Here is a 19,413-nt window from a genome sequence, read left to right on the forward strand (position 1 = left end):
AAATGATGAGCGAGTGTGCTGTGACAATAACACACACGCACGCACAAGGCGACACCCGAAATTTGGTGCGATACCGGCTTTCAGTGGAGCAAGTACACACACACATGCACACATGTGGCCACACCAGCGCTCTGTTCTAGTGCAGGCAGTTTTCTGCAGTCCACGGTGATACTACACACAGCCACGCACTTGGCGATACACGCTGTGTGGTGGACGTTCAGAATTCAGTGGTGAAAATACACACATGCATACACTTGGCGACACACGCTCTGCTGTGCGGTGAGATTTGTGTTCTGTGTCCAGTGGTGCAAATACACACACACGCACTTGGCTACACACGCAGTACGGCGCTGTTGGCTTGGCAGAAGCGCATACACACATTCACGCAGTAGGCTTTACTTTCAGTCCAGTGAGGTTGGTGCTTGTGTGGTGTTGCAGCTCTTGGTGGTCAGCGGATAAACCCCGTAAAAATGGAGATCATTCTAATTTAAGGTAAGTAAAAGTGATTAAAATTATCAACCAACATCCCCCTTCTAATTAATATCATTTTTCTTCCATTTCATGAGTGTTTCACGGCGAACGGAGACAACAAAGCCTGTGGCTGTGTCGTAGTGTTCGAAATGGTGGCCCGTACAGTGTAGCGAAAGGAACTAGGCGCAACAGCGAGGAAGAGCTGAAAGTGTTGTAACGATTTTGTGATTTTATTCACTGTGCGAGTGTGGAAAGTGTGTGTTGAATTAATGTGCGTTAATGTGAAATTAAGTTCAGTGTTCGTAGTGCATGTGTTTTTGATTTTTGTGAAACTTGTTAGATTAATGGTATTAAATTCAATAAATAGAATTGTTGTGATATAATTCTGTGCACTGTATCATTTTGGAAAGAAATCCTGGCAAAAAGGGGGGGCTATTAAAACGAAGGTTGTGCAGATCCCCGTTCTGGGTTTCTTTTCGCTTGTTGCGCGAAGCGATCCGAGCTGGTGCCCGGTGGGTACCCACCGGGCACCAGCACTCAGAGATCGCTTGAATACGCGCTTGAAAAGAACTTGAGTTGGCGAAATTATTCAAGTGATCCGTCGGGTCCCGAAGCCGAAGCAAACCCGAAGCCAAAGCAAAACCCGAACGGGGGTCTGCACGAACCTTCGTTTAATTAGTCCCTCCCCCTTTTTGCCAGGATTTCTTTCCGAAATGATACAGTGCACACCATTATACTATCGTAATTCGATTTATTGAATATCGAACCAACATAGAATACAAAAAAAACACAACACTTGCACAACAATCACTGCACTTAATTCTAAATCAACGCACATAATTAAAAAAAAACACTTTTTACACTCGCACAGTGAAAAAAACAAATTCAGCACAGCACTTTCTGCTCCTCATCGCTGTTGCTCCTGGTTTTTCTGGCTGCACTGTACGGGCCACTGCTCCAACACTACGACACAGCCACAGGTTTTTGTTGTCTCCGTTCGCCGTGAAACACAAATGAAATGGAAGAAAAATGATATTAATTAGAAGGGGGATGTTGGTTGATAATTTTAATCACTTTTACTTACCTCAAATTAAACAAAACTCCATTTTTTACGGGGTTTATTCGCTGACCATCAAGCGCTGAAACACCACACGAGCACCAACCTCACTGGACTGAAAGTAAAGCCTACTGCGTGAATGTGTGCATGCGCTTCTGCCAAGCCAACCGCGCCGTACTGCGTGTGTAGCCAAGTACGTGTGTGTGTATATTTGCACCACTGGACACAGAACACAAACCTCACCGCACAGCAGAGCGTGTGTCGCCAAGTGTGTGCATGTGTGTATTTGCACCACTGAATTCTGAACGTCCACCGCACCGCACCACACAGCGTGTATCGCCAAGTGCGTGGCTGTGTGTAGTATCACCGTGGACTGCAGAAAACTACCTGCACTAGAACAGAGCGCTGGTATGGTCAAATGTGTGCATGTGTGTACTTGCTCCACTGAAAGCCGGTATCGCACCAGATTTCGGGTGTCGCCTTGTGCGTGCGTGTGTGTTATTCTCACAGCACACTCGTTCATCATTTTTTCGTTCTTTCGCTTGAGCCACTCGATTTCGTTCTTCGCTGATTTTGGCAGCGCACGAGGGGGTTTCGGCTTCAACTTCCAACAACAACAACCACACGAGGAGGCTCGGGGACACTCATCAGGGGAAAATCGCTCAAATTAGAGCGAGAGACAGATAGAAAAAGTGAAAGGTCAATATAAAATCTTCGGCTTTTGACCGTTGGGTACCGATCGAGCCGAATATTCCCGATCGCTCAAAGGCTCCCGAATAGCGTGGCTAAGGCAATGACCGAAGGCCACTCTTTCGCGGTAGCCCGATTCAAGCGATTGATTTTTAGCGTCGCAATAATAAAATAATATAAGACTGCTTAAGAAAACGCTTGTTATTTAATACTTAATACTACTACGGGCGAAAGAAAGCGTGCTGTTGCAATAGTTTGCAACAGTAAGAATCACTACGCTTACTAATACAACACCGCCCTCGTCAAGTGCTGCTCAAAACACAGCACCGCAACGTCCAGCAGGCGCATCAAAAATAGCTAACCGACTGGTCTTCCCGATCGTGCCGGTTTCTACCCACCGGGCACCAGCACTCAGAGATCGCTTGAATACGCGCTTGAAAAAGAACTTGAGTTGGCGAAATTATTCAAGTGATCCGTCGGGTCCCGAAGCCGAAGCAAACCCGAAGCCGAAGCAAACCCCGAACGGGGGTCTGCACGAACCTTCGTTTAATTAGTCCCCTCCCCCTTTTTTGCCAGGATTTCTTTCCGAAATGATACAGTGCACACCATTATACTATCGTAATTCGATTTATTGAATATCGAACCAACATAGAATACAAAAAAAACACAACACTTGCACAACAATCACTGCACTTAATTCTAAATCAACGCACATAATTAAAAAAAAAACACTTTTTACACTCGCACAGTGAAAAAAAACAAATTCAGCACAGCACTTTCTGCTCCTCATCGCTGTTGCTCCTGGTTTTTCTCGCTGCACTGTACGGGCCACTGCTCCAACACTACGACACAGCCACAGGTTTTTGATGTCTTCGTTCGCCGTGAAACACACATGAAATGGAAGAAAAATGATATTAATTAGAAGGGTTGGTTGATAATTTTAATCACTTTTTCTTACCTCAAATTAAACAAAACTCCGTTTTTTACGGGGTTTATCCGCCAAGCGCTGAAACACCACACGAGCATCAACCTCACTGGACTGAAAGTAAAGCCTACTGCGTGAATGTGTGTATGCGCTTCTGCCAAGCCAACCGCGCCGTACTGCGTGTGTAGCCAAGTACGTGTGTGTGTATATTTGCACCACTGGACACAGAACACAAACCTCACCGCACAGCAGAGCGTGTGTCGCCAAGTGTGTGCATGTGTGTATTTGCACCACTGAATTCTGAACGTCCACCGCACCGCACCACACAGCGTGTATCGCCAAGTGCGTGGCTGTGTGTAGTATCACCGTGGACTGCAGAAAACTACCTGCACTAGAACAGAGCGCTGGTATGGTCAAATGTGTGCATGTGTGTACTTGCTCCACTGAAAGCCGATATCGCACCAGATTTCGGGTGTCGCCTTGTGCGTGCGTGTGTGTTATTCTCACAGCACACTCGTTCATCATTTTTTCGTTCTTTCGCTTGAGCCACTCGATTTCGTTCTTCGCTGATTTTGGCAGCGCACGAGGGGGTTTCGGCTTCAACTTCCAACAACAACAACCACACGAGGAGGCTCGGGGACACTCATCAGGGGAAAATCGCTCAAATTAGAGCGAGAGACAGATAGAAAAAGTGAAAGGTCAATATAAAATCTTCGGCTTTTGACCGTTGGGTAACGTTCGGCCGTCAAGCCCGAAACCGAACAAAAAAGCCAGGGAAGAGCAACCCCAAGGAAAAGCGAATTTTAATGATTCTGCTTCAAACACTACGGTGGTTGGTATGCATGCTGCAGTTACGTCTGCCACGGCCTCTGCCGCTGCTCCTGCCGCCAACGCTCCTGCCGACGCTCCTGCCGCCGCTCCTGCCGCTGTTCCTGCCGCTACTCTAGCCGCCGCTCCTGCCGCTGCTGCTGCTGTTGCTCCTGCCGCTGCTCCTGCCGCTGCACCTGCTGCTTCTGCTGCCGCTGCCGCTACTGATGCCACCGTTCTAGCCGCCACGGCAAACGAACACATGAGAGTGGACTGGACGGCGGTAATGTTCAAAGCACCGCTCATAATTCCTTCCTCCTCCTTTCCCATCTGCTCCTTAGATGAACAGTTTGCGGTAAAACGCAAACAATTTCCGGAGACGGATAACGAGAGTGACGCCTCAAGTTCATCAACACTTAGCTTTACGAGCGTGACCAAGCGCAAGCCTGGTCGGCCTCCCAAGCGGCTAACTACTACACAACCATGATTATAATTTTGTCGCAATGGATACAAACAAAACAAATCGTGGTGTTAATGGTAGCTATAATCTAGCAACTATTAACATTAATGCAATATCTAATGCGACAAAATTAGAAGCCCTCAGGACATTTATTCGGACGATGTACCTGGACATCATATTTCTTCAGGAAATGTGTTGTGCAGATCTCTCGATTCCTGGATACAATGTTATTAGCAATGTTAACGTGGTAGAGAGATATACGGCGATTGCTTTACGTGACCACCTAAAATTCTCTCATGTTGAACGCAGCTTGGATTCACGTCTAATTTATCTTCGGCTTGAGAGTAATGCCACCCTATGCAATGTTTACGCTCCATCAGGGAGTCAGCGGAGAGCGGAGAGGGAGGAATTTTTCGAACAAACGTTACCATTCTATCTGCGGAATGCATGTGATCATGTTATTCTCGCGGGCGATTTCAACTGTGTGTTGGAATTGAAGGATGTGACGGGCGCAAGAAATTTCAGCCTTTCTTTGCGAAACGCGGTAAATAACATGGGTTTGTGTGACAGCTGGGAGGCTCTCCGAGGATACGCGGTAGAGTTTTTTTATGTCACCAGTGGTTCTGGATCACGTATCGATCGGTGTTATGTTTCTTCCTCACTGAAAACACAGTTAAGAGCGACCGGTATGCATGTCCTTTCCTTTTCGGACCACAAGGCTCTCACCGTTCGTCTCTGCCTACCAATCGCGCCGAGTCGTATGCGCAGCAACGGCTATTGGCAACTGAGACCACACGTGCTATCCGAACAAAATCTGGGGGAGTTCAAATGCAAGTGGAACTATTGGACCCGACAGCGAAGAAATTACGGCTCGTGGATGCAGTGGTGGGTTGAGCTCGCGAAGCCTAAAATAAAATCGTTTTTCCGGTGGAAAACAAACGAACGCTACCAAAGTTTCCGCTTGCATCATGAACTCCTTGACAAAAGGTTGAAGTCCGCATACGAGCGATATCTTTCTGACCCATGTATCCTTAACCGGGCAATAATCCCAATAAAAGGTCTGCAGTAACGGAATCGCAACCCCGTATGCAAGCGGAGTAAGTAAACGCTACACTGTTCCTAGGGAAGAACGGAACTGACTTTATTCATTCAATTCGGCGTAGCCGTTCTACGCCGCTATCTTACTCTAGCAATGCCTAATCCTAATTTTCCTAATCCTAGTTTCCTTATGCCCTATGTCCTTATGATGAATACCCCCACCCTTATTTTAATGTGACTTCTATGCCCACGCACTTTACGCGCGCATCCTAATTACTAACAATACTTAAACTACTAATCGCACTAGCTGTCCTAATCTATAAAGTGGACGTGGCCTTCCTATCTAATCCTATGCTATAGTTCATCCTACTTCCGAATTCATCCTAGTTCTAGTCTTAATCCTAATTAGTTCATTTCTATTTTTAGAATTCACCTAGTTCATTTCTGTCGGCGACACCATGTGAGTTAGTAAATATCAATCGTATGAAAGGGAAAATGCTATTGCTCCAGAGGCGTTTTTCTGAGGACTTCGCCTGCATAAACGAAACACGTCTATGTGGCGAAAGTATTTCAACTTTCCAGTTAAAGGAGCAGAGGAAAAGGCGAACGGTGATCGACAAGCTTACATTAGATGACGGTTTGCACTTAACTGAGCCTCATGAAATAAATGTTCATATTGAGGGCTTCTTTAGAAATCTTTACACGACGCACGATACACCCAACACAATTGCAGACAACACATTCACAAGCACACGCGTTATTCCCGAGGACTGTGAAACCAACAATCATTGCATGGACGAGATCACTTCTTGTGAGCTTCTCGATGCAATTAAAAGATCAGCTTCGCGGAAGTCCCCTGGTCCGGATGGAATACCAAGAGAGTTTTATCTCCGCGCCTTCAGCACCATTCAGCGCGAGCTTCTGCTCGTGCTCAATGAGGCTCTCTTAGGAGAGATTTCTCCAAGTTTCGGGCACCCTAATTCGAACACCTTAATTCAAGCACCCTAATTCGAGCAACCTAATTCGAGCAACCTAATTCGAGCACCCTAATTCGAGCAATAGTTACCAACTTAGCCAGACTAAACTATTTCCCGTTGAAAGATTATAAAAAGCCGTCGTTCCCACCACGCGCTCTCTTCTCTTTTCGTTCTCATCCGCTAGTGGACGTGCTCCCGTAACTGCGTAACGCTTGATCTAAAAATTGTATTTTGTGACATCTTTGGAATCCAAATAAAAAAGTGGTCTACCCACGAGGTAGCCAAAACTGGTGACCCCGACGTGATTCCCGAGATTCCCCGATCGACAGATTCATCATCGGCCCGCTTTCGCCTTTCCCCGCTGCGCGGTTCCCGTTCGCCCCGGTCCGTCAACGCCGCGAGTAAAATCGGTACGTGTAGTGTGTGTATCAAGCGTCGCCGAGTGTCGTGCCTTTTTTTTTCGAAAGGACAAAAACCGTGTTCGATCGAGTTTCCGCGCGTGCATAAAAGTGTCGCGAGTGCCCTTCACGCCTGCGTGTACATAAGTGTCGCGAGTGCCCTACACACCCGCGTGTGCATAATCGTCGCGAGTGCCCTACACGCCCGTGTGTGCGTAATCGTCGCGTGTGTCCTTCACGCCCGTGTGTGCGTAATCGTCGCGTGTGTTCTTCACACCCGTGTGTGCGTAAGTGTCGCGAGTGTCCCGCACCGAGTGCATTGTTCTCCAAACGCACCGACGTATTTCCCTTGCATCGTGAACCAGCATCGCTACAGAGGATCGAGCCGCGGGTTACATCGCCGTCCCCAAAGAGAAGGAAGAGCAACGACGCCATCGTTCCAGCCCGGACAAAAGAAAGCGCTCCTTGTAAAGCCGTTGACTGCCGCCATTTTGCACGTTCGACGCCATTGACAGCCCCCATTTTTGTCTCGCTGAAGTAAGCCCAACTCCCGACAACCACGTCACTTCTTTTGTTCTCGCTTCTCGTGAAACCACGTGCTCGCAAGCGAATAAAAGATGATGCAACATAGTCCAGAACGTCAACCCGCTCCCCAATCGACAACGCACGATGCACCCCCAGTGAACATGGAGAGAACTGGCACGCCCCAAGCAACAAATGCCATGACAGGAGCAGAAACGGCAAGTGATTCTCGAGTGGAAGCAGCACAAGCCGTTCGACTGAGTGTACCCGAAATGGACCTGCACAATTTGCCTGCGTACTTTTGTGCACTGGAGCATTGTTTCGCCGCGACCGGAATCACCGCCAAAATGGACCATAAGCGCTACCACGTATTGATGGCCCAAATTCCTCTTCGAGTGTATAACGAGATCCAGCCGATAATCGATAATGTACCTGCGACGGAACGGTACGATTACATCAAGCGGAACATCCTTCAGCATTTCGGGGAATCCCAGCGTAGCCGCCTCCATCGTCTCCTATACGGCATGGACTTAGGGGACCTCAAGCCATCCCAGCTGCTAGCCAAAATGCACCGAGCCTCCAGCGACACGTTGGCCGGTACGCTCCTCACCGACCTTTGGATGAACAAGCTTCCGCCACATGTGCAATCGGCCGTCGTTACTGCACCCGGAAGTGTAACTGAGAAAGCTGCCGTCGCCGATACTATGGCCTGTCCACATCCAACAACACCAGTGTGCACCATGTTGTAGCCGGAGTGCGCACCACACCCAACGATTTCGAGCAACGCATTTCGCGCCAGGTGGACGAACTCACACAGCAACTTAACGACTTCATCACAGAGTGTCGTAACCGTGACCAACGCCAAAGTCGACCGCGCCCACGTCCCCCAGTGTCATCTCGTGTCGGTACAGAACCATCTGAAGGAGTGTGCTACTACCATCGACGTTACGGGACAGCCGCCCGGACCTGCCGCCAGCCCTGTTCGTTTCCAGCCCCTGTCAGCCAGCGCGTCGACCAGCCGGCGTCTTCGGCCTGAGGACACGCTGGAGATATCGGATCGCAGGTGGCTACCATCTCACCTGTGAGCAGTCGGTTGATGGTGATCGACCGACGAACCAACCAGCGTTACCTGATCGATACTGGTGCCGATGTCTCCGTGTTACCGAAGCCAGTCAACTACACCCCCCCCCGACGCCGTCCACCATGCGACTGTTTGCAGCCAACGGTACTCCGATCATGGTATTTGGTGAGTCCCTCCGAACACTTGATTTTAGTTTACGCCGCCCCTTTGTGTAGAATTTTATTATCGCGGACGTAAGCTCTGCTATCATTGGAGCGGAGTTTCTTCGCCATTACCATCTTCTAGTAGACCTTCGACAGCGCTGTTTGGTGGATGCCCATACCACTCGACAAACCGCCGTCAAGGTGTGCGACGCAAATTCACCGATGGCCGACCTGCTGAACGAGTTTCCTACACTCATCACAAACTCACCGGGTGTGCAAATGCAATCCGAGGTGGTACATCGTAACGAAACAACGGGTCCTCCAACTTTCGCCCGTTCGCGTCGTCTTCCACCCGACAAGTACCAAGCAGCCAAAGCAGAATTCGACTCCCTCATGCAGCTAGGAATTTGCAGACCGTGCACTAGCAGTTGGGCCAGCCCGCTGCATATGGTTAAAAAGGCTGATGGTTCCTGGCGTCCGTGCGGTGATTATCGGTCCCTCAACGCGCGTACCACCCCTGACCGGTATCCATTGCCTTATCTACAAGACTTCACGATGCAACTGGGAGGAAAACCCGTTTTCTCAAAGGTGGATCTACAGAAAGCCTACCACCAAATCTCCATCCATCCAGAGGACATCCCGAAGACAGCGATCATCACTCCTTTCGGCGTATTTGAGTACGTGACGATGCCCTTTGGATTACGCAATGCGACGCAGACGTTCCAACGGCTAATCCACGATGTGCTACACGGCTTGAACTTTGTGTTTCCCTATATCGACGACATTATAGTTGCCTCGAAGACACCAGAAGAACATCGCGAACACCTGCGACTGCTATTTGCTCGCCACACGCAGCACGGTTTGACCATCAACCTTGCGAAACGCGAGTTTGCCCAGCCTGAGATATCCTTCCTGGGACACCGTGTTACGTCTGCAGGCATCCTACCGCTGGAAGAGAAAGTCGACACCATACGTCAGTACCCGAAGCCAAACACTGTCATGGAGCTTAAGCGATTTTTGGCGATGATCAACTTCTACAGGCGCTTCATCCCCCACGCGCTGCGAGCACAAGGACCGCTCCTGGAGATGATTCCCGGCAACAAATGGCGAGATAAGTCATCGCTGACGTGGACCCCAGCTACCGACACGGCCTTTGAGGACTGCAAACTTTTTTTTTCCCGTTTGACAGTTGTCAACATAGCGTGTCTACTGCTATCGCTCCGCATTTATCCGCCATTTTATTGGTGTAATCTGGTTTTGCTATAATCAACACAAGTTTTAGTGTGTCCATAAGTGTAGTCTCGTGACCCTGCCATCGTGTTCCTGACGAAAACCACCGTGTTCGCGATATATTTGGCTTTTATTTGTGGCCCCTTCGACGTTCATCTGCAGCGGCATCTAAAATGGAGGATGTGTGTTATGCATGTTCTGAAGCACTGGGCCCGGTTGAAGGGTCAATTACGTGCCTATATTGTGAGGGTACATACCATCTGGCGTGCACTAAGGTGCCTATATCGGTCATCGACGAAGTGAAACGAATGGCTTCCCTGCACTGGAGTTGCATTGGGTGTACTAACGCCATCGGGAATCCGCGTAGCAAGGCGATCAAGGGCATGGGTATGCAGGTTGGGTTTCAGGCAGCCCTCACAGCTGCTGTTGATGCCATGAAGGCTAGCTTGGTCCCACCGGTAATACAGGAGATTCGGGATGGCTTTGCCGGAATCGCCACGGCCCATTCGGCATCCTTGCAACATAGCAATCAATTGCTCCCAGATGCACTACCAAACGGAAAAAGACGAAAATTATTTCGTGAAGCAGTTGCATCCTCAGATGCCGTGTTTGTTGACAGTGCAGCAATCTCAAACGTCACAAATACAAACAACACTCACCGGATCGATCGTCCTTCACTACCACCAATAATCACAGGTACTAATACAACCTCCGCTTCAATACCAACTGTTTCACAGACACCAAGAACCGATTATTTATGGCTGCATCTTTCAAGGTTGGCTGCGTCCGTCACCATAGAGCAAGTTGTCTCGTTGGTGTGTTTGCAGTTGGACACTGCAGACGCAATTGCTTTTAGTCTGCTAAAAGCAGGAACGGTTCCTAGCCCATTGAGTGCTGTATCGTTCAAGGTCAGAATCCCTGCTGCCCTTCGTAGTAAGGCACTTAACGCAGCCTCCTGACCGGTCGGGCTCGGTGTGCGTGAGTTTATCTCGCTCCCGCCGCGATCGCTACATTCACGAACACAACACACGAACACTTACACACCGATACCGCAACAACCCCGTACTCAGCAGACACCGGCACCAATACAGCCTCGCACTCAACACTCACCGGCACCACAGCAGCCTTGTACCCAGCACAATAATCCCCACAATAATCCATACTCACCTGCACATATCCATGAACCCGCACGAACACAATCCGAACAATCACCAACAGATATGAACTGCACTCTCCCTTCACCCACTCTTCCGTCCACGTCACGTTCAAAAACACTTCAAACTACACTGGTTCAATTTTTTCCGAAGTAACCGCACTACAGCAGCGCACCCATATTTTGCGCATACGGCTCGAGCAAATCCTTCGACAACAAACACAATACACTCACCTTCTACGATAAACTCGCTCAATTGCAACACCACAGCGCCTACTAACAAGCACCTACTGATCGAGCGGCTTGTATTAGGCCGCGGGGCCATGGGGCTTTCTCAAGCTGAGAAATCATTCTCAAACACTCATTTAATTTTCTCAAGCACTCAAATCTTGTTCTCAGACGCGAGCCCGTGGCCGTCGTCAGTTTTTCTCACTTTGAGAAACTGATATTGCCACACATGCTTTATTTGGAGCTAGAAAATATATTTTTGATTTTTTTTTAATTTTTTTTTCAATTATAAACATTCCCGAGCCGCAATGATGGGTGATTTTTGACAGCTCTACGGTGACATCCCCCGAAATGCTATTTCGCGGGGGAACTCAGTGGTACTCAAGTTGAAGCCATCTTGGGCACTCAATTTCCATCATGGCTGCCGCTAGTTCAAAAAAACGACAGTTAGTATAAAATGCTCTAGTGCAAAAAACATAGTCCTACCTACCCCCATCTTTTTGCACTTTTGCTTTTATACGTTGCATATGTGCTTTATCTCTTTCACACAAGTAGGCACACATAGGCCCCACCGTGACGTCATATTCACCCCATCAAGCATGACCTGTCTATATGTGCCGACTGTTAATTCTGCATTGTTCTGTTCTACCGCATTTGAATTCTGTGAATAGAGGAAATTTTGTTAAGGTATTTTTTTATCAAGAGGCATACTTACGAAAACTCCACTCCGTACCGGCTCTGTGACTGTCCAGAAGCTTATACGCTCAGGTAAGTTGATGAGATGCTTTCAATCATGTTAGAATCTAATATTAATCAAACGCCAACGTAACAATTATCTTTTTAGGAAAATGCAAAACATTTATCATGATCATCGATATGCAACATTCGCATCACAGCCGATTCTGGAAACCGAAATGATGGAAATTAGCACCTCCAATCCATCGGTGATCCATGCTCCACCGTCTGTTCCATCGGTCGTCCCCGCTGTTATTCTTGATTCGACATTCTTGGCTGTCTCATCGTCACCACCACCTATATTCGTTTCGTCAGATATGTTGACCATCCCATCGTCACCGCCACCCATCACTGATGTTTCCGGTACAGTTCTTTTCGGTGGATCTATGCCCAGTTCGTCAGGTGGATCCATGCCGGGACAGCGATCCTCCTCCGGACCGTCATTGTTGACCATCTCATCGTCACCGCCACCCATCTGTGATGTTTCCGGTAAGTTTCTTTTCGATGGATCTATGCCCGGTTCGTCAGCCATACCGGGACAGAAATCCTCTTCCGGACCGTCATTGTTGACCATCCCATCGTCACCGCCACCCATCACTGATGTTTCCGGTACAGTTCTTTTCGGTGGATCTATGCCCAGTTCGTCAGGTGGATCCATGCCGGGACAGCGATCCTCCTCCGGACCGTCATTGTTGACCATCTCATCGTCACCGCCACCCATCTGTGATGTTTCCGGTAAGTTTCTTTTCGATGGATCTATGCCCGGTTCGTCAGCCATACCGGGACAGAAATCCTCTTCCGGACCGTCATTGTTGACCATCCCATCGTCACCGCCACCCATCACTGATGTTCTCGGTACATTTCTTTTCGGTGGATCTCTGCCCAGTTCGTCAGCCATGCCGGGACAGCGATCCTCTTCCGGACCGTCATCCTCGCCCAGTCTGACGTCTGTACCTGGTTCATCTTCATCATCCGGCGCGTATAATAATTCACTTGATAAAAAAGTGGACATTCTTATAAAACTATCGAAGCAGACTGCGGCTGAGGTCAAAATTATGTTTAATGCAATAAATCCGAGAGCTGGGACAACCTCACGCAATACAGCCATCACTGCCATTGAAACAAAAGAAGAGTTAGAAGCCTTTAATGCTAACTTAGAGGTTAATACGTATATGGCTGAGATGCTATGCTCGCTTTTGTATGCAATTGACCATATAAAATATGTTAAAGAAAGACTTGACAAAATAATAGATCTATTGTTTTCTAGGGAATTTCTTTCAAAATGTAGTTGGTCAGGGATTGGTCGTCCCAATCAAAAAGTCGCATTTGCTGCGTTTGAAAATGTATTCGTTTTAATCAAATTTGCTGGAGGAAACAAATTTCTTCAATTGAATGACGACTACGTGAAGAAGATTTTAGTGAGTAAAATGGATCATGGGAAGGGAAGAAATGAAACAAAAACGTTGCGGGAAATCGTTTCACTTAGAAGCTTAGAATATTATAAGTAAATTTGTAAAGATTCACAGAAATATAAAAAATGTAAACAATTATTAATCAATGAAATCAAGTAATACATTTATTTATGAACCAAATTTAGTAACATATAAAAAGTTCCTCCATCCCTATTAGTTTATAATTGTGAAGCAATACATCTGCATTCTTCAATTATAATCCAGCTAGCACCACGAGGAGGTTGGGATAGGAGTTAAAGATACGCATGAAGTATCTTAGCATTTGCTAGCCAGCTGAAAAAGAAAAATAATACAAACAAAATTTTTAATATTGAAAAAAGCTCCTCTTTGCCTATTTCTATTGCACTATCTAACTAGCTAGCTACTCTTGAAACGTGTGCGTTAAAGGACTAAAATGAAAAGATACTCCTCCATCTAACGATATCGCTACAAACTTACATTTAACATCCCTAACATTTATCCTAACTATTTCAGATGATAAATCATCTACGCTAGCTATGTAATTAAATATTACTTCTGAACTACATGGATACGTGAAAGCTGCCCTTTTCTTTAAAATCTGGTGCCCCTCAATAACGAACGTTCCTGATAATTCGGTTGCCCTGATGTAACGAACTATTTCATTATTTCTTGTTAAAAACCATGCGTTTCTATTTCCCTGTCTTAAAACAAAATCTGACCTCACGTGTAAAATTGCCTCTTCCTGTCTTAATTTTATATATGGATAAGTTAATTTTGTTTTCTGTGTACTTGTTTCAATTCTACTAAGTTCGCCTATCCTACCTACGACTTGGCTCAAGCAATTATTCCCTGTCCTGACAAATCTTTTAATTTGCTGATATTTGTTTTCGGCTGGGAACGTTGAAATTGTTGGAAGGGGTCCGATATTTTCTACATCTTCTTGTACATGCAATAGAGTATGAACATTGTAAGTCATAAACTTACGGTCATAAATTGAACTAAATTCTGAAACAAATTGATCTAATAATGACCCTGCGTACTTCCAATAGTCTTGATAAATTTTAGAAGAAAACATTGTAATACCTACAACCAACAGTTTAAAATGGTGATATGCCCTGTCACTTATTCTGCCTTTTAGAAGAGGAACGCTGATGTGATGTAGGAAGGTTCGGTATTCGGACGCCTTCCAAAATTTTAAACATTTAAGGGACCTTACTGCTCTCTGAAATTCTGCCGGTAATTTAATTTGAACTAGAAGCCCTGAAATTTCATCCTGCTCATCTAAATTCCATTTCTCGTTTATAAAACATCCTGTCGTAAAACCTATCACTAATTTCCTCAACACTCCATAATATACTAAATGTAAATCGTCCGAAGTAGGTAGTCTTAATACTATGTTTAAGTGTTTAATATCTAACAACGGCGATGGGCGTATCTGATGTCCTATGGAGTAATCTCCATTTCTAAATTCTTCGTTCGTTCGTGCTTCTGCTGTTCCCTCGAAGATCATCCTTCCCATGTAGCTTCTACCCAAAATTTTGCATTTATGGCATCCTTGTATGCCATTGTGGTTTTTAACACCTAAAATCGATGGAATACAATGTTAATGTGTTAGATATCTTTCCTTTTCATGAAATCGTACAATCGTGAATACTTACATTTGATGAACGCTCTAGCAGGGGCGTCTGCAAGTATCGCTCTTAGTGAGATGGAAATACGTTTTCCATTTATAACTACTCCGTTGTCCTGGACATCATTTATTTCTGTTACCAGACGGCGCAGATAATCCTCTGCATTATCCGGTTTAGAAGTTCCACAAAATATTCCAATAGTCATTATTGGAACGTCAGGAATACCATGCAGCTGCATCAAAATGGGCCAGAACTGGGTAGTTCCGCTATTATGCAGAGGAATACCATCCATAGAAATATTCAATTCAAATGAATCTACAGGAGGCGGAGTAGTGCTGAAATAAACAAAAACATTAATGGCTAGTAAAATAAGGTAACAGTTGAATTGATGTTACTACCGAAACTGTTCTTTCAGAGATTTATCTAGTCCTTTGTACCACATTTGTCCACCAGCCAAATTTTCAATTTCTTTTCCCACGCCAACAGGAGTCTTCAGAAATGTCCTGGAATCTTTAGGAACATAAAAATCAGTTGTTTTTAGTATTGCTTCTAAGAAATCATTAATAGCGGCATGCGTGATTTGATGTTTCAGAGCCCACAATCGCATCGTTTCAACAAATACTTGATTCTTGTGGGCTCTATCAAATTCACTATACTCATCCTGATCTTCAATGTCGCTTTCGTCCGACATTTGGTGGCAGCTGTGACCGTCCTCTTCTTCTTCCAACCATTCAACAAATTGTTCCTCATCATGGGAGTCATTCAACACATCAGGTTGAGATATGCAAAGGCGGTAGATACGGACGTCCTCATCATCTTCCAACCATTCAATTGATGGATCTTCATCAAAGCATACGTTTGATATATCCGGTTGACCTGTGTAAAGTAAACGCAATAAAATAAATATAATAAAATTTGATATATTAATTAAGTCAAGATTTAAAAAAAATATCCGAAAATTCACCCTTATATTAAGAAATTCTACTTGAATAGCTCTAATCAGACCTTCTAATTATCTGGCGAATTTTAAATTTCAGTCATGTAACAACTAAGTAAGAGAAAAGCAGGGAGGATGCTCATTTTGGTTACTTGTTTGTGCCTCTTTTATGTCAGCGGTGGGGGAAGGGTCTGAGAGGCTAAATTAATTCAAGAGGATATCATCACGCATAGGGTGCCTCTTTGATGACGGCAGCAGCTAACACTAAAATAAATTAACATACTTTCTCCGAGGTCTCCTTATTCTATTTGGCGAAACGTCCTACGCGGACATACCGGGCTTTTCAGGTTCTCGAGACTTATTCACTACCAAGCAAACGGATTGTCATTCCGTGGGATGGGGGGTCAAATGAGGCTTAAAATCACGACGGGCATGCTGTTAAGTTGTGCAGGCTGACGATCGTCCCCGTGACCCCTAAATTCCCCTTGGAATGCATTGAGCATCGTTCTAATAAAGTAGTTTTCTCTATTGGTTGGTGGATTGCACCGTCCCACACACTACACATTTGTGCAATTAACTATCGTATGATAGCTTGCACAATTCACTACTTCTCACTGCACTATATTAAAAACTATAGCACCAAATGTACTCACCATGAACTTCCTGGCTTGAAGTCGATATAGAAGCTGTTGCTAAATTGTTTTCTGCTTCCCATTCCTGTTCCAAACGCGTCCATATTGCTTTGCCGGTTGTATATTTTTTCCGAATGGTATGTACTTGTTGGGCCTTATCCATGATGATAATAACCTAAAAATAAACAAATAAAACAAAATTGTGCCGCAAAATCACGAATTGTGCTTGCAACGCAAAGAAAATTGGGTTGTATTTCTTTATTGGTCAAATAAAGAAGGGTTTTCAATGCGTTTTTGGCAGTAATGCGTGCTGATGCGTTAAGAGTGATTATAAAAATCGGTTTGTTTTGGCGCTTTTCTATTTTGTTTACTTTTTCTCACGTCACATACGAATTTGGCAACCATTCTTCCACCCCGCATCCAGGCGCTTCATACGTCTCGGCCTGTTGTCTGCCAAAATGACATTCGAAGCAGGCTCATGTGCTATCTCTTTCCCTCATTTCCTTCAGAAGTCGCTCAGCTCTGCGGCTCGGGTTGAATACATTTTCCAAAGTGTTTACCGAAAACAAATAGCACAATTGCTCATATTTCAGTTAACCGATCGCTGCATCGTCAACTTTCTCAAAGATTCTCAAAGATTCTCAAAACCGATTTTGTTCCGATTCGACAAACGCTGAGAACGAGGATTCCTCAAAAGCACTCATGAGTGCTTGAGAAAATGAGTGTTGAGAATCCCCATGGCCCCGCGGCCTCACTGTGTACTATCAGAATGTGCGTGGCCTGCGTTCTAAAGCCGATGAGTTCCGTTTGTCGGTTCTTGAGACGGAATACGCCACGCAAACAATGAGACCCCAAATTTTGAGTGATTCAGGCCGAGGTGTATGAGGAAGCTTGAGGAAGCAAGGAGAAACGCGCTGCGATGAGAGTTCGCATTCTGTTTTACACGCGCGCTTCACTAACACCAATACAAATACCGTGCTTTGACGAGCCGTCTGTGAATGTGTGTGTGTGTCTTCTTTCAGCGAGCTCAACTTGGAGCTGCTCGTCACATCGTGTTGTCTCGCTTACACTACAGCATCGAACCATCGCTCCGTATGTCCCCCCCTCCTACGCGTACAAAACCACCAGTACAGCGCGACGCTTTGCCGGAGATGGTTGTGCGCGTTTCGTTCTAAGTCCCGCGCGCAGTGTTTGTGCGTTGATGCGCATTTCGTTCAAAGTCTCGTGCGCTGGTGTGTTTTGGTAAAGTGTGAAACGAATAAACAGTGTGCACAGACGCACATGCAGTGCGTGGATCGACAGGTAAGAATTTGCTGAACAGAGTCAACGCAGATTGTCGACAAGTTTCCCGCAGCCTGACTCGACCCGGTATGACGTCATTCGTGAGTATGAAGGATTCTAAATGTGTACTTTAGTGTGTACTTTATGTTTCAATAAAGTGTTTAATGTAATAAAAAATGACCGTGTTTGTGTTTAGTTTTAGAATAAGTGCATGAAAGAAAGCGAAAAACAACAAGCTTTTGATGTGTTGGTAGCATGGCTCGAAAGAACACAAACACATTGAGAACTGCAGAGCGCACCGTGCGTTGCGGGTGGGGTGGGGAGGGCTCGCGTGAGTGGGTAACTCATTCGTCGAAGTGACACTGTATTTCGACAGCGTCAGTCAAATCACTCAAAAAATACACTCATTTTGCCGGACGGGGTTAGTGGCATCCCGGTCGCATCGGTAAACACGATACTCATCTCCTAGAAGGAGAGCGGTGGGAATACAGGGATCGAGCCAACCCTCCCGACAATGGCTTGCTAATTTTTGACATGTCAAATGAGAGACGCCAAAATGTAAACAGCAAGTGTTTGCGTGTGCGGTGATTTTGTAAGTGTTTTATGCAAATTTTATGATATTTATCATTAAAAACGTTTTGTTTTGTAGAATAAACATAAAATCAACCACGGAAGCATGATTTAGTTGTGGTGGAAGCGAAAAAACAATGCTTGGAGCATTGAATAAAGCCGAATGAAATTTCTAACCTTCACGCACGACGCCGTCGCTAGGTAAGGTATGTTTATGTGTAATTACGATCATTGTTCCATTTTAGGGTGTGATTTGTGCAATATAACCGTTCCTGGCGGGGATAGTCAATAGTCGATACCCTTTGCAGCTGTGAAGGGGTGCAGAAGAAGGGGCTCGTTATCACCCTTCCCACACCCGGACGCTTTTTCCACGGATGAAGAATATGTTCCTGGTGGGTTGAACTTGTTGTGTTTTATTTGAATGGTTTGTAATGTATGTGACCTTTCTCCCGGTAGGCTGTATGCGCCAAATCTAACGGTGATCCGTATCGTGAACGAATCGGCATAATCGGTGCCGGTCCCCGGCGGTTTGTGAAAGTGGTGGTACACAACGGTATAGAGTACGATAGATAACATGCAACTGATCTGCGAAGTGCGCCACCTGATGCTGGCGTTCGGCAAGACACAGAAGGAGATGGCATAGGAGTTCAACGTGTGGAACAAGGACGTGCTAGATTTGTTCCAGATCGAGGACCGCGACGATGAGGGATAGTTGCTGGAGCTAATTAGTGACATAGCCAGAAGGGTACGGGCAAGTTGTCGGGGATTGCCGCCCAGCGCCATGCCGTTGTGGTGTTGCGAATTGGTGAGCGGTCTTTTCCCGCTGCTTATCTGCTCTGAAGGATAGCCGTGCTTGGGCCAACTATCAACTAGCTGGACCCAGCACGAAATGGACCGCGCAAGGCTTCATATTGCTGCGCCAAGCGGCCAACGACTTAAAGTAGGACGTGAACTACGGTGGCATTGCGCTGATGGCATAGCGGTTACATAATGTTTAGCAGTATCATCAGCAAC

The 19,413-nt window shown here is 46.0% G+C and overlaps 3 protein-coding genes and 2 long non-coding RNA genes across 8 annotated transcripts; 3 read left to right on the forward strand and 2 right to left on the reverse strand.

Annotated features, from left to right (window-relative positions):
- Positions 1–335: 335 nt before the first annotated feature.
- LOC120902432 lies at positions 336–854 on the forward strand. Its single transcript, XR_005739413.1, has 2 exons — positions 336–492; positions 567–854. It is a non-coding gene; the product is annotated as an uncharacterized LOC120902432 (long non-coding RNA).
- An 8,972-nt stretch (positions 855–9,826) lies between these two features.
- LOC120902761 lies at positions 9,827–10,539 on the reverse strand. The gene is made up of 3 exons (XM_040311758.1): positions 10,459–10,539; positions 10,057–10,347; positions 9,827–9,967 (listed from the first exon to the last, which is right to left on the reverse strand). The coding sequence occupies exons 2-3, from the start codon at positions 10,321–10,323 to the stop codon at positions 9,848–9,850; spliced, it is 387 nt and encodes a 128-aa protein (XP_040167692.1). The 5' UTR covers positions 10,324–10,347; positions 10,459–10,539; the 3' UTR covers positions 9,827–9,847.
- Positions 10,540–10,828: 289 nt separating this feature from the next.
- LOC120902759 (proline-rich receptor-like protein kinase PERK8) lies at positions 10,829–13,455 on the forward strand. Of its 4 annotated transcripts, XM_040311754.1 has the most exons (5): positions 10,829–11,626; positions 11,733–11,948; positions 12,025–12,404; positions 12,531–12,650; positions 12,789–13,451. In XM_040311754.1, the coding sequence occupies exons 3-5, from the start codon at positions 12,029–12,031 to the stop codon at positions 13,421–13,423; spliced, it is 1,131 nt and encodes a 376-aa protein (XP_040167688.1). In that variant the 5' UTR covers positions 10,829–11,626; positions 11,733–11,948; positions 12,025–12,028; the 3' UTR covers positions 13,424–13,451. The 4 variants fall into 4 exon arrangements, with proteins under 4 accessions (XP_040167688.1, XP_040167690.1, XP_040167687.1 ...); XM_040311756.1 differs by lacking the exon at positions 10,829–11,626 and having other exon boundaries at positions 11,679–11,948; positions 12,025–12,271; positions 12,518–12,650; positions 12,789–13,455; XM_040311753.1 differs by lacking the exon at positions 10,829–11,626 and having other exon boundaries at positions 11,681–11,948.
- Positions 13,456–13,663: 208 nt separating this feature from the next.
- Positions 13,664–17,075, reverse strand: LOC120902758. The gene is made up of 4 exons (XM_040311752.1): positions 16,570–17,075; positions 15,378–15,855; positions 15,007–15,314; positions 13,664–14,929 (listed from the first exon to the last, which is right to left on the reverse strand). Exons 1-4 carry the CDS (start codon positions 16,709–16,711, stop codon positions 13,749–13,751), a joined length of 2,109 nt encoding a protein of 702 aa, XP_040167686.1. The 5' UTR covers positions 16,712–17,075; the 3' UTR covers positions 13,664–13,748.
- A 1,258-nt stretch (positions 17,076–18,333) lies between these two features.
- LOC120902763 lies at positions 18,334–19,329 on the forward strand. Its single transcript, XR_005739476.1, has 3 exons — positions 18,334–18,421; positions 18,479–18,791; positions 18,856–19,329. It is a non-coding gene; the product is annotated as an uncharacterized LOC120902763 (long non-coding RNA).
- The last annotated feature ends 84 nt before the right edge of the window (positions 19,330–19,413 follow it).

The sequence above is a fragment of the Anopheles arabiensis genome, chromosome 3 (genome assembly GCF_016920715.1).
Source record: "Anopheles arabiensis isolate DONGOLA chromosome 3, AaraD3, whole genome shotgun sequence".
In the NCBI taxonomy this organism is placed as follows: domain Eukaryota; kingdom Metazoa; phylum Arthropoda; class Insecta; order Diptera; family Culicidae; genus Anopheles; species Anopheles arabiensis.